The sequence below is a fragment of the Nelusetta ayraudi genome, unplaced genomic scaffold (genome assembly GCF_046127955.1).
Source record: "Nelusetta ayraudi isolate G7.1 ecotype Tasmania unplaced genomic scaffold, CSIRO-AGI_Nayr_v1 ptg000042l, whole genome shotgun sequence".
Classification (NCBI taxonomy): Eukaryota; Metazoa; Chordata; class Actinopteri; order Tetraodontiformes; family Monacanthidae; genus Nelusetta; species Nelusetta ayraudi.
Window position 1 is genome coordinate 1,124,027 of NW_027466092.1, and position 12,232 is coordinate 1,136,258.

General features: G+C 45.5%; 1 protein-coding gene across 2 annotated transcripts; it reads left to right on the forward strand.

Annotated features, from left to right (window-relative positions):
- The first annotated feature begins 28 nt into the window (after nucleotides 1-28).
- Nucleotides 29-6,627, forward strand: epas1a (endothelial PAS domain protein 1a). Of its 2 annotated transcripts, XR_012927657.1 has the most exons (10): nucleotides 29-1,251; nucleotides 1,938-2,104; nucleotides 3,608-3,834; nucleotides 4,030-4,114; nucleotides 4,240-4,340; nucleotides 4,446-4,609; nucleotides 5,179-5,285; nucleotides 5,525-5,693; nucleotides 5,898-6,229; nucleotides 6,471-6,627. XR_012927657.1 is itself a non-coding variant. In XM_076033495.1 (9 exons), the coding sequence occupies exons 1-9, from the start codon at nucleotides 1,226-1,228 to the stop codon at nucleotides 6,526-6,528; spliced, it is 1,104 nt and encodes a 367-aa protein (XP_075889610.1). In that variant the 5' UTR covers nucleotides 925-1,225; the 3' UTR covers nucleotides 6,529-6,627. The 2 variants fall into 2 exon arrangements, 1 of the variants encoding a protein (XP_075889610.1); XM_076033495.1 differs by lacking the exon at nucleotides 5,898-6,229 and having other exon boundaries at nucleotides 925-1,251.
- Nucleotides 6,628-12,232: the final 5,605 nt, after the last annotated feature.

A 12,232-nucleotide genomic window follows, 5' to 3' on the forward strand; every position in this document is an offset into this window, starting at 1 on the left:
CCCACCAGCCCCAGATGTATAAGCGACTGGTTCCTGTGGAGCCATTTTGAATGGAACCAGCACGCAGTGGTTCTGGCATTTGCACCCTGTTGGTGGAGATGCGGCGTCTTTGTTTTTATTTCTGTTTTCTAGTTACCATCAGTGTTTTCACCCGTTTCCCCTTTTCCCCTCCTCACTGGGCCAGGAAGCGCTGACTCGCTCTGGCTTCTTCAAGAATGGCTTCTCTTTCATATTGCCGTCTTTTTTCTATTATTATTATTATTATTAATATTATTATTATCATTGTTATTAAAATAATTATTATTATTGTAAAGTGTATCTGGAGAAAAAAAAACATTTTGTGTATTATACTATTGTTATTCTATCATCGGTCTGTTACAGCCGGTTCGGGAACAGAAACCTGGAGAAACCAGCATCTGAGTTACCTCTGAATTCACACACACACACACACACACACACCCACACACACACACTCTCATGATCGAAACACCACAGCAGACTCTACTCTTCCTCCTCTCTGACACTCTCTGTCACACACAGGCACACACACAGATGTGCACACACTCTTGCACGTACGCGCTGAGGGGGGGGTTGGGGTGGGTGGGGGGAGGGGGGGTTGGGACTGTGGTGGGTATTTTTTTGTTTTTTTTTCTGTGCAGTGATCTGAGGACGAGCTGGTTTTTGTTGCTCTGTGTTGCAGTAGAGTCGCTGTTTCCCGCTCACACTATCTTTACTCTGTGCCAAAACAAAGTGTAGTGCAACGGCCGGGCTAGTCCCGTCTGCTCTCATTCCAATAAAACACTGAGCTGTCTACATCATCAGGCCACCGCCTCCTCTGAGTCGTCCTTCCTTCACGTCAGGGCAGCAGAGTCTGGAGCTGCCGCCGCCGCTGCTGCTGTGGCTGCGGCTGCTGCTGCAGCTCCAGACTTCTCTCTTCACTGGGGTTTTCTTCTCTAAGAGGGTGACCCAGCGGGGTGGAAAAGGGGGTGGAGATCATCACAACGCTCCTCCTGGCCCCCTGGCTGACCAATCAGGATCTCCTGCAGGTGATGCTGAGCCACTCCCCCCACCATCCCCCCCATCACTTTTGGCGCCGGACCCGCTCCTTCTCGGATAATTTGTCCCGACCGGCGTCGTTGCTGTTTGGTGGAGATGTGCGTCGTCCCTCCCGCCGCCCACTTTTCTTGACTTTATTTTATTTTTTGGCCATGACCTGGTGGACGAGATGAGAGCCGACAAGGAGAAGAGAAGGTAGGACCTCAGACCTTTGGGTCACCACTCTCCCACCACATCTGTGCAAACTTTAAGAAGTTTCTTCTCATCCTGCAGTTAAATTGTATTTGGATGAATAAAACCAAGTTGATTAAAAAAAAAAAAAAATTAACATCATATCCATATTTTATCTGGACATGATACATATATTTATTTTTTCACTATGTTTAAGAAGATTGATGTAATGTAAAAAAAAAAAAAAAATTCCCCATTGAATTGAAATATAAATGCCAGGAGATGGACAGGATAAAAATGATTAGCAGGAAGCTCTGACTGAAAATGAAAGTAATTGTGCTCAGCTAAGCGGAAAAATAACGACCTTAAAGCCTCAATATTCTCCTCCATCACTGAAATTGCAGCATTGGCCGCAGTTCCCCAATTTCTCCCCAAACTCTGCTGTTTTCCAGCGGGGGTTAAGAGGTCACACGCTCGCTGCACAGGAACTGAATATTAAGTAATATTTCAGCCACATTTTGTAAAAATGAAAAACTTTCAAACGATTTTCATTTAGTCATAAAAAAAAAAGAAAGAACAATCTAATTTCAAGAAAAATCTAATTTTTTGGTATTTACTTATACTTCAGCTTCTTCAGGATGAAACTTTCAGTTGCAAATCCATCAAAATCTTTGCTCTTCTACTGAATCCTTCTTCCTTCAACCCTACAGGGCCATTAGCCGCGAGGCCGCCAGGAGGAGGCGCCGCGTGGAGTCCGACGTGTTCGGCGATCTGTCTCGACTTCTGCCGCTGCAGCCGTCGGTGCGAGCTCACCTGGACAAACCCTCCATCATCCGCCTCACACTCAGCTACATGCGCACGCGCTCGCTCTTCAGGGGTAACACACACACTACCAGAACACACACACACACACACACACTCTGGTCTCAAGTTTTTTTTTTTCCTCTGTGAACAAATCAAACCGATCTCTGATGTTGTTTTCACACCTCCGATTAATTTCGTGCGCCCTATGATTTTGAAACTATGATCTGAAACCTGGGACCTTTTCAAGTGTCATAACAATTTGCATGAAAATGTGACAAGAACACAGAAAACCAAGTAACGAGATGCCTACAGCCAGGCAAATGGAAGAAAGCTGAACTCCCTTTGACAAATTTGTCCTTTCGTGTTTAAATTATGAATATTTCATTTGAAATAAGAAAACACAAACATAAAATAGAATCTTGGCATTTCTATATGACTTCATGGGACCTTCTGGCACACCAAGAAGTAAATGTGTCTGTTTCCCATGAGCTGCTGCTGAAAAACTGATTTGCATCAGGAGAGACAAATGTTACACACACACCTGAACCGTGAAAAACTGGCGAGTTTTTTTTGTTTGTTCAATCTTTGGTTGGTGCGGTGGAGTGAATGTTGTGGTCGTCTGCCGTCACAAGACGGTTTGTGCTTCAGAGGAGGTGACAGACAGAGGAAGGAAGTCCTAGACAGCAGCAACTGGAGCTCACACATGTGTACACATGTGTACACACACACACACACACACACACACACACGTTATGTGTGCATCGAAAATATCTATTATTATCAACTTGAACCAATCAAGTTTTTACATTGGACCACATTTTTCTGAAGGTCCCTAATTCCACATCATTGACTTCTCAGTCTCAGTCCCGTCAGTGAAATTTTCCGTCTCTGCCCTCTATGATGTCACAAAGGGCACGCACGCCTCTAACAAGTTAGTGGCCACACCTATAGCCAGGTGTTGGCCCCGCCCTTTTCAGGAAGCCCTGTTTTAAATGTGCTGGGGGGGAAGAAAAAAAAAGACTCCAGTGAGCCTGAGCACAGGAAGAAGTGGGTTTTTTTTTTTTTCTTTTTTTTTTTGATGCATTACTAAGAAGCAATGCCAATGCCGGGAACATTGATTCAACTTACAGTTTGTTTAGGAAAAACAAAAGACAGCTTTCTGAGTCAGACTTTCTTTTGAGTCAGACTTTTTTTATATTCCTCCACAGGCAGTGCTTTTACATTCATGTTGCCACTTTTACCTTTTAGCAAACGGGAGCATGCAATAAAATGACTGTGTAATGTGGAAAAAATAAATAAATAAAAATGTGCGGGACGTTCAAGACAGCATGGTTTTTATTGGGAGGCTGCAAACACAGGGCTATCTGTGCTCCAAAATTTTGGGGATTACTACTCACCTGATGCAGCTTCATTGGCGGCCAGGGTTAAATATTTAGATGACTTTACAACAAGAACGTGGAACCTCTCAACCTCAAGGTTTGGTAAAATATATTACCAAGACATTTGCAAAAAACAAACTTTTTTTTTTTTTTTTTTTAAATATATATATTCATATATATTTATAATCCTGACACAGATTGTGAAGCCAGTCGAGCGCCTGCGTACGAGCGAGCGGTGGCGGGCGTGGAGCAGCTGTGGGGCTGCGACAGGTGGCGGGAGGAGAAGTGGGTGGAGAGCGGCGAAGCCTCGGAGGAGGCCGACATGTACCTGAACGTCCTGCAGGGGTTCCTGATGGTCCTGTCCAGCAACGGAGACATGATCTTCCTGTCGGACAACGTCAGCAAGCACATGGGCCTGACGCAGGTACACACACACACACACACACACACACACACACACACAAGTGAACAACAGGGTTTCAGACTAAAGTGACAAAGCTCAAAGCTAAAACTGCGGTGTTAAACACACACACACACACACACACACACACACACACACACACACACACACACACACAGGTTGCAGGATGTGAGGATGATTCCAGATTGTCTCTGACAGACAGAGCTGATGGGACACAATATTTTCGAGTTCACCCACCCAGAAGACCACGAGGAGATCAAGAGCAACCTGCGTCTCACGGCAGGTGTGTGTGTGTGTGTGTGTGTGTGTGTGTGTGTGTGTGTGTGTGTGTGTGTGTGTGTGTGTGTGTGTGTGTGTGTGTGTGTGTGTGTGTGTCTCCAGCCTGTCTCACAGTCTGTGTCTCCTCAGACGAGGTGTGCTGCGGTGTCAAGAGGGACGTGGTGATGAGGGTGAAGAGCGCCCTGAGCCACCGAGGGAGGAACGCCACTTTCAAGTCGGCCACCTGGAAGGTCGGTGCTGCACATTCCCGACCCCACCTCCCCGCCCCCCACCCAAACACAACCCCCACCCACCCTTTACCCCCCCACGCCCCCACCCCTCCTCCTACCCTGCAGGTGCTCCACTGCCGCGGCCGGGCCAAGGTGCGCGTGTCGCCGACGCTGAGCTCCTGCCTGCTGCTCACCTGCACGCCGCTGCCGCTCACACACACTCTGCTCAGCACACACACCTTCACCAGCCAGCACAGCATGGACCTGAGGATCACACACTGTGACCAGAGGTGACGCACACACGCACACACACACACACACACGGTCTTGCTGGTTTGCAGCCAGTTGACAGTTAAAACTGTGAAGCCCTGGTTTTTAACCTCCAACTGCCACTTTGATGAAATATTTCACAGCAAATTAAATTCTAATCAGTGCGTCCAAAGCATATTTGGTATTTATTCATTTATTCATTCACTTCAAACACTTCAAGGTTATAAACTTTCTAAATCCTGGATTCCCAAGAAAGCAAATGACACTGTGCTTCATTTTCTTTTAATTTTGCTAAACTTTGGACTTATTTATAATGAATGCTTTTATAGAATTATATATACTGTAGATATGTATTCTGTATTATTGTATAAAATATCTGTTGCTGAAAGGGTGATGTCCATCCTTCCATTCTTGTTTTTTAAATACTTTAGATCAGCCACCGCCTTTTATCACCAGTGTGTTGTAATATGTTGACTAGTTTTGGTGGTCAGTTGTTTTTGTAACTTGACATCAGTCAAATAGACACTGTTAATTTCAGTTCCCACTGATGAACTACTCTTTGTGTGTGTGTGTGTGTGTGTGTCTGCAGAGTGACTGTGCTGCTGGGTTACCGTCCGGAGGAGCTGCTGGGTCGCTCCGTCTACGACCTCTGTCACCCTCTGGACTACGAGTATCTGCGGAAAAATCACACCAACTGTAGGTCGTGCACGGTGTGTGTGTGTGTGTGTGCGTGTGTGCGTGTGTGCGTGTGTGCGTGTGTGTGTGTGTGTGTGTGTGTGTGTGTCGAGGAGGGTTTAACCCAGCAGTTTTAGTTTAGCTTTAGTTTGAAACCGAGAAAAAGTCCAAACAGAACTGCAAGAGGCATAAAACCAGTGTTGTTAACCAGTGTGTGACACTCCCTCCCTCACCCCACCTCCCTCCTGCTCCCCCTGCAGTGTGTTTGAAGACTCAGTCGGTCACCGGCCAGTACAGGATGCTGGTGAAAGGCGGTGGCTACGTGTGGGCGGAGACTCACAGCGCCGTCATACCAAACAACCGAGCCAACAAGTTCAAGTCCACCGCCCAACAGCAGCCGTGCGTCCTCTCCATCACCTACGTCCTGAGGTGTGTGTGTCTGTGTGTGTGTGTGTGTGTGTTTGTGTGTGTGGTGTTTGCGCAGTCCTTAGATTTGCCCGTTGTCATCATAATGTTACACAACATTTCACAATCAGCCCAGAAAAACCTCTTTACACGTGGAGGACGCAGTATATTTAGCCCTGTGTTTGCAGGCTCGTACTGAAGCTGATGCTTTTTGGACTCGTCCACGAGTGTGTGGCAGTGGGACAAAAACCAGGCAGTCTCAGAGGGGGGCGGGGCCAACGCCTGGTTAGGGGATGAGAGGACCCCCTTCTTGGATGTTCCACTTTCCATCCAAAATTTTCTTTGGTTCAAGAAAAGAAGAAGTTGCAGTTCATCCCAGGTGGGGAGACGCCTGAGAGTTGGTCCTAAAACTTGTCCCACCCTGTCAGACTGAGAGCTCAGTGAGTGGTTCCCCTAATGAGTCCACCTCCATGGTCTACCGCAAGAACACGGAGGAGCCTTTTGAATGAAACTCACGTAAACACGGAGGAAGTCCAGTCAACTCAAAACCGAGACTGTTGGTGATTTTATTTGATCAATTTTGACGATGATGCAAGAATGCAAAGTGCAGAACTTGCTACCTTCAGACCAGCGTGACCAGTGTGGGTCTGTCTGAGGTTTGACGGCTAAAAGCGGCCAGGTGGCCGATCTAAAGCAGGCTGAGGTTTTATTTTTTTCTGCACGCTGAGTCATTTATAGCCAACCGTGTTTTCAACATTCTCTCTCTCCCTCTCTCTCTCTCTCTCTCTGTTTGTGCGACAGCGGGGTGGAGCAGCCCTCCCTGCAGCTGTCCCTCGACCAGGCCGCCTGCCGTTACTAGATGTGAAACCGGAGCCTTGTCCTCCAGCTACCTCCTTCCGCCAGCTCCTCCTGTATTTATTAGTGCACTTCCCTCCGAATAAAGTCTCTCCTCCAATCAGCACTGTCTCTCTGTTTCTTGTTTCTTGTCTTTGTTGGCCTCTGGAGCCAAACACAGTTTAATACTTGCCAAGTTTTAAAGTTTTTTAAATTCATGTTTTATGGTGTCTATCATATATACGCTATTCAACAGTCCTAAATCCGTTGTGTGGGCTGTAAGTCTGTGAGGAGGTGCAGGCAGTAGGTGCAGGCAGTGTGTGAACGAAGCTGCAGGCAGTTGAGGAGGTGTCGTGAACTAGTGAAAGCTGTTTGACCTTTTCCTCACCTCTTGGGGCCTGTCGTAACTTCCTGTGGGGTTTCCATCGCAGCCACCTGACATGTGGGGTGATAGTCTGTCTACACACACACGCACGCACGCACACGCACACGCACACGCACACGCACACGCACACGCACACACACACACACACAAGCGGGCGTGCAGGCAGTGCTGATGAGTAGTTGTGAGCGCACGCAGCTGAAGCCGCAGCTTCCTGATCGGAGACGCTTGAGAGGAAGGTTCTCGTGGGAACTTTGTCAACTTTTTACCTCTCGGCTGCTAAAAACAGAAACACGTACGAAGGCAGGAAATATTCGCACAATATACATTAAATGCTCTTGTTTTGTTTTTTTTAATTAATTGAATCATGAGTCAGAACTGGCAACAGAAAAATAATATTCCTGTTAGTTAATGGATAAGCAAACTGTCAAATCTCTATTTTTTTCCTAGTTCTCAATGCTTCCTTTAATACGTTTTAAAATCACTTTTCTTTCTCCTGACTAATATGAACGTGAGCAAAGAGTTGAACGTTTTGCAGTCAGAGAGGAAAATAAATCGAGTAGTAATGTTTTAACTTCGCTTTTATAGCTCCCATATTCTCCCAATTTTCATTTCTCATCGCGGAGTCCCCTGGAGCAGCCTAACATTATTAGTTATGTAATGATGAATTAAGATAGTCACATCAACAGGTTGTGGTCATATTGAATAGTTGTAAATAACACAAAAATCGGAATGAAAATAATCGATACTTTCTTTAAAAATAAATAAATAAATAAAATTAAAAAAATCAGTTCCCCTGATTATTATTTTGGTCACATCGTAAGAATTTAAATATCTAAACAGTCCGAAAATAATCATTTTTAAATATTCTTTTAACAAAATAGTGATTTGAAATTGAAACAAGTGCAGTGACGTTTGCAGAATGTTGGGACCCTGCTTTTTCTCTTATCTTTTCATTTTTTATTTTTTTTTTTATAAATGTATCATTCCATATCAATCAAACCCGCACCCTGAATCACGCAACGATCCGCCGCACACCTGTCAGTTAAAGATTTGTATTCTCACCGTCACATCGCTGCAGCGCTGGCAGCACTGCAGGGAACGGAAACACTCTGGCGCCATCTAGTGTTGAAAGTTTTGAACGCGGCCAAACTTAATTCGCCTATACAGCTGTAGCGTAAAACGCACGCATAATAATGTTTCACATCATTCTACTTTCCCATTAGTTCAGTTCATTTGGTCTTGGTATTAAAACGTATTTCCTGAATTCGCATTTGACTTAGGAAAAAAAAAAATCTCAATTGGTAAAATCATTTTTATTTGGAGTAGAGAAAAAAAAATTGATTTGAGCGAAATTATGTTTGTTCCCCCCCCCCCCCCCCCCCCCCATTATCTTCTTATCTTGATTCAGTTCACACTTTGATCCTGTGATTGTTCCTGTTGGTTGGTATCAGCGAGTGATAGAGAGACCAAATCACGGAGGTCTCACTGATTCATTAACTTGATTTTATTGTCTCTCCTGTCTGTCCAAAAGCGCTGCTCTGATTGGCTGTGGCCGTGCAGCAGGTGTTCAAGGTGACCCGGCGGTGCTAAAGGTCTTTGTGGGTCCTGATTGGTCCAGTCAGAGTGAGTCTGAGGCACCGTGTGTGTGTGTGTGTGTGTGTGTGTGTGTGTGTGTGTGTGTGTGTGTGTGTGTGTGTGCGCGCGCGCGCGCGCGCGCGAGGTCAGGGTTTCATTTCTTGTGACTATTATCCCGGGCGGGCAACAGGGGGAGGGGCTCTGGTGTGCACGTGACCGCTCCCACCCCCCTCACAGTGGGTGTTGTCCTCCTCTCCACCAATGAGGAGCCGCTTCTCTTTGCCTTTGAAACACGCGGACGTGATATATCACCGCGACAGAAAAACCCCGGGAGGGGGAGGAGGTGGTTAAAAGGTAATGGAGGGGTCGGGGAGAAGGGGGAGGGGCACGAGGGGTTAAAATCCTGGAAACCTGCAGAATTTCTGGAAGAAACCCTCAGCAGTTCTGACAGATTTGAAATGGATTTCCATCTGCTGGAGGGAATCAAGACGAATATGGACAAGAGTTCAAAATTCAACCGTCATCATGGACTCAGTGTGGAAAACAACGTGAAGAAAAATCCACTTTAATTTCAGTAGGAAAAATAAAACAGTGGCTGCTCACTAGTAGTAACTTGTGCAAATTGACAATTTATTTATCAAGCTTTTGGTCCTTTCAACCTTCCTCATGCATAGATAGACATCCAGTGAGTGTGGCTTTATACAAAGGGGTTGTGGCCGTGGCCGTCACTTCATCTTCAGCCACCATTTTTTCAGGAAGCCCACCTGACAGTGACCTAAATACAAAACGTGAAGGCAGGCAGGCTTCCTTAAACACGCCTCCTTAAAAAATTTTAAACGATGGACCTTTAAAGACTTTATTTTTTCAAGAAACAGGCAACAGTGCAGGAGGTTGAACGTGTTGTTGCTCTTCACATGCCACTAGATCAGCCCAGTTCAGTTCCTGTGGTCATTTGCTCATCTGGCAGGTTGATCAGTTAATACTAATCAGTGTAAAAGTCAAGATAAGATTCACCTTCATTATTGTTATTTTCCCTTGTGCGCGTCGTCTTCCGTGTGTGCCGGCTGCACCGTCGTTAATCAATCCGGACTCTGAGATTTCCGTCTCCCCGATAAGATAAATTGCCGCCTGGCGATGTGCAGTGGCTTTGACTGCAGTCAAAGCAACACTTTCACCACAGTGTGAAACGTCATGTTGCAAGTTCAAATGTATTAAACCGCTGGTTGGTGGCAACACGATGCAAAAGCCTTTAATCACAGATTAGTTGTCGCACAGATGACATGAGTTGTTTTAAACGTGCTCCAGTTTTGAAGTCTACATGTCATCGCAGACGCATCTTGTAGCGGCCGTCGCCCACCTTTTTAGGTGGGTTACATCTTTAGTGTCAGTTGCAGTATTTTGAACTCACTCTTCCTGGTTGTGTGATAAGGCCTCCGCCCTCTGATAACCTCTACTGCGTTTCCTTTTATCCAACAGAGAAAACTGAGGCCAGTTTTGTGATATTTTACTTCACATTTCCCAAATCACTCCTGCAAGGAATGATTTGAATTGAAGTGAATTCAATTCAATTCAATTGAATGAATTGTCCATCTGATAGTGTTTGAATGAGTCTGTCTCTTGCTCCCTTGCTCAGCTTTGAGGAGACAGTGGAGCACAGTGGCGCCCGGGCTCCGTCAACACTGATGGCACAATGACCACATAAGTGCCGCCGTAATTGAATTAGCACCAGCCAAATGGGGCCTTGACTTGGCGCAACTTCCTCTAAAAAAAAGACACCAGCACCATTGATCGGTCCGTCCCTGCTGACATCACACCGACGTATAAGGGGTACGAGAAGTTGGCCAACCGAATCCACAGCGCACGTCTTCACTAACGCCAGGCACGTCTGGAGGGTCCACGGTTCAATGTGTTCTCTAAGTTGTGCAACCAGGGTGTTTTTCCCGCTGTGCGGACGCACAGTAGTGAGTGTGTGTGTGCCTGTGTGTGTGTGTGTGTGTGTAGGGGAACGATCTAATCTTATCTCCCGTGCAGAGTCCACGGGTGTGAGCGCAGGTCAGGGCCTCCGCTCAGACCAGCTCAGCACGAAAAACCAGCAGCGATGCATCTAAACCGGTCTTACGTAAGTGCCGTATGATCTGGGCTGATTTTAGGGCACAAGGGCACAAAGCAGAGCGACGAGAGTGCTGGAAAATAACCCAACCATCACTTGTTTTGCGAAGATCGCTCATGCACGACCCTAAGAAGAAGAAGAAGAAGAAGAAGAAGAATGAGCCTTTTGTGACAGATGATAGCATCCCTGCAGTGCAGGAATCTCTCACCTGTTAGAAATAGATCAAGGACACACTAGAGAGCAGGTTGCAGGTGATTTTTTTTTTTTTTTGGGGGGGGGGAGTATATTTAGCATTCATATAAAAGGTTTTTAAAATGACAAGAGCCTCACTGTTTAATCAAGTCCAGTAGGTTCAGAACGCTGCAGCCAGAGGGTGGTGCTCTGAGGGACTGTTGGATTGTTGTGTTGTCCCTGTAAATGACAGTGGCTGCAGTTTTTATCGTCAGCATGGACACTGTCGGTGGCGGAGCAGCATGAGGTCTGATGCCAGAGAGGAAAAGAGGATTTCAAGTTAACAAAGAGCAGGAGAACAACAGGGGGCGCTGTGATCCACTTTCCACTGTTGTGACTGCTGGTTCTGTGCAGAGCAGCACCTGCTTTTCTTGGAGAGTAGCAGCAAGCTGATGTGATCTCTGGTGGTGCTGCTCGGTGACAGTCAGCCACCCCTGCTGTGACCAGGAGCTCTGCTGGCCAGCTGACCTGCATCCCCGTGACCTTCCTCCTCTGCTGAGTTCCAATCTAAATTGCTGCGCACATCAGCTGGTGCTGCGGCTTGGTGGACAAGACTGATCCCTCCCCCATCCTCTCTGTTGAAAAACATCAGCCCTGCCCCCCTCACAGCACGTCGACCAGCTGGATCTCTGATTTTTCTAGTCTTGAATCGCGCTCATCCATCTAAAACAAACAAATAAACAATCAAGCTGTACAAAATACAGGGAATCACAGGGAGCGGTTGCTAAAGACATTAGCGTGGATTGTGCAGTTGCAGCAATTGAATAAATTTACGCTGACAAATGGTATTATTCGATAAACTGTGTTAACATATCAAGAGGAGAACTAAAAAACACTGAGAGCTTTTTTGGCGGTCAACATGTGTTCCTGTCACTCTTGACTGGCTTTTAGTTCACCACCATAGTCAATCGCTGTTTATGTCAAACAGGAAACCTCAAGCTACCCTCGTCTGTAGCCTCTGGCAGTGAAATCTGATCGGTCCACTTTGAATAATTGTCCATGTGACTATCCAATTACAGTCTTTACAGTTTACAGTCACAATATATATACATATATATATATATATATATATATATATATATATATATATATATATATATATATATATATATATATATTTATTTATTTATTTTTTTTTATGTTTTTGAATAAACAAAACATTACCAATGGTAGTCATAGTGGTTCATATAATTAAAAAACAAAACAAAAAAACTTTGTTTAGGCAATATTCTATTGTATTGTATTCTATTTTCATTTTTGCCACTGATTTGGAAGGCATTCTGGGTATTTATTTTTAGCCTCAACACTTCACCCAGCCCCTTCAGTGCGCCCTGCATCTATATGTGAAGGAACAGAGGGGAATGGAAGGTTGGGACAAGCCAAGGGGTAGAATGGAATCTAGAAAGTTAATAAATTCTACCATTAACA

What these genes read in the sequence shown, in the direction of transcription:
- epas1a (XM_076033495.1), top strand. Translation starts at nt 1,226, where the DNA reads ATGAGAGCCGACAAGGAGAAGAGAAG. An exon ending in GCCGACAAGGAGAAGAGAAG is followed by an intron (nt 1,252 to 1,937) that starts GTAGGACCTCAG and finishes TCAACCCTACAG; the next exon opens with GGCCATTAGCCGCGAGGCCG. An exon ending in TCCATCACCTACGTCCTGAG is followed by an intron (nt 5,694 to 6,470) that starts GTGTGTGTGTCT and finishes TTTGTGCGACAG; the next exon opens with CGGGGTGGAGCAGCCCTCCC.